The 1830-nt window shown below is 33.7% G+C and overlaps 1 protein-coding gene across 3 annotated transcripts in view; it reads left to right on the top strand.

Annotated features, from left to right (window-relative positions):
* FAM135A (family with sequence similarity 135, member A) overlaps positions 1-1830 on the top strand; it is a 110953-nt gene that overhangs the window by 87473 nt on the left and 21650 nt on the right. For all 3 annotated transcript variants that reach the window (XM_008569230.1, XM_008569228.1, XM_008569229.1), the window contains one exon: positions 1197-1348. In XM_008569230.1, coding sequence (XP_008567452.1) covers positions 1197-1348 — 152 coding nt within the window. The remainder of the gene's footprint in view (positions 1-1196; positions 1349-1830) is intronic.

Raw genomic sequence — 1830 nt, 5'->3', positions numbered from 1 at the left:
ACTAAATTTTCTTCAGCAATCCTGTATTCATTCCTTTCATTCATTTATTTATGATGAGAAAAATAACAATTCAGTTTTTTCATTTATTCATAAAAGTATTCCTCTTTTGGATTAGATTGTCAGAAAATGGTTATGGGGCCGGTCCGGTGGCGCACTGGATAGTGCGCCGCTTGGGAAGCGCGACGGCGCTCCCGCCCGAGGGTTCGGATCCCACATACAGACCGGTTCCCGCTCACTGGCTGAGCGAGGCACGGGAGCAACACCAAGGGTTGCCGGTCCCGTTGCCGGTCCCCGGCCCGGTACGGGGGCGACACTGAGGGTTGCGATCCGTTGCCGGACACGGAAAAAGACAAAAAAAAAAAGAAAATGGTTATAAGTTTTCTAAAAACCTGACCCTGGTTGATTGTAGACTGTTAGCTACCATCGTAATTCCTACCCACAGCTTTCAGGACTTCAATTTGCAGGGAAAATGGTCTTGAGCTTCTCACTAGATATATCTGTTAAGGCAGTGTTTAGACAGCTATCAAGCTGTTTTCTTTCACTGTTAATTGTGCCCAGAGAGTCTTACACCATCTATTGTAAAATAATGGTAAGTAAAAAGGCTCTTTGATTTAAAGTATTTCTTAATAAAAATGATGAGCTCTATAAATATTAGTTACTCTTTTTGTGTAATCATAGAGTTATAGTAGGAAAACGTACATATTTTACTGTGCCTTGAAAATGCTGTTAGTCAAAAACTGTCCAACTTTGAAGTGTAGACCAGAGGATAAGAGAAATAGGTATATAATTTCTCCTAATTTGTCCTTGATAACTAGAATTACATCAGTTCTAAATCATGACTTAACAAGTCAATAATCTGTGTGCCTAAGGAGGCAAATACATAATTGTCATTATATTATTATTTTCAAAACATATTTATTTATAGCCAGTACCAACTATGAGTAAAAATTTTCTGATAATGTTTTGTTTCTATAGAGTAAACATTTATATGGTAATGGGAATTTCTACTGCATTTTTACATTTTTTTCCTTCACAATGTAAGTTATATCATTTCAAAATATCAAACCATAATTTTAAAATGTCAAAAATTTTCAAATCTTAGTTTTTCATATCCATGTAGAGTGTATCCACTTTGATTTTTGTTTTAAAAACTAATACTGTGAAAGAAATACCTTTTTTTTTTCATCCTCTTAAAGCTTTATTGGACATTCGTTGGGCAATTTAATAATCCGTTCAGTGCTTACAAGGCCAAGGTTTAAATATTACCTCGACAAACTTCATACATTTCTGTCTCTTTCTGGACCTCACCTTGGTACGCTCTACAATAGCAGTGCTCTTGTTAATACAGGTAAAAAATTTTATTGTTCTGTATAAAAAAATATCGCATACAGAGAAAATTTAAATACAGCTTTAGTATTTATTTAGTGTTTGTTTTAGAGCCAACTTGATATAGACATGGAATTTCATGAAACAAAAGATATAGCTAATTTTGTTTTGTTAGGTACATGATATAAGCTGATTAAATTCATTTCAGAAAATAAGTAATCGAATATGAGATGGTATTGGTCAAAAGTCACAAGGGCATTTTATTCTTTTTTTCATTAAAATCTCTAAATAGTGTTAACTCTTTGATTTTAGGTTTTGTAATAATAAAGGGATATTGTGAGAAAATATTCTCTAAGAAATTAATCCAAAATTTCTAAAGAACTTAAAGTGAAAATTAATATCCTAATTCAATCAGTACAGATATTCTCATTAAGAAATATTTGGTATTTTTTTTTTTTTGTCTTTTTTCCGTGTCCGGCAACGGATCGCAACCCTCAGTGTTGC

This window comes from Galeopterus variegatus, unplaced genomic scaffold (assembly GCF_000696425.1).
Source record: "Galeopterus variegatus unplaced genomic scaffold, G_variegatus-3.0.2 Scaffold481, whole genome shotgun sequence".
NCBI classification, from domain to species: Eukaryota; Metazoa; Chordata; class Mammalia; order Dermoptera; family Cynocephalidae; genus Galeopterus; species Galeopterus variegatus.
The sequence above is the reverse complement of the archived record's forward strand: the minus strand, read 5'-3'. Positions and strand labels throughout refer to the sequence as shown.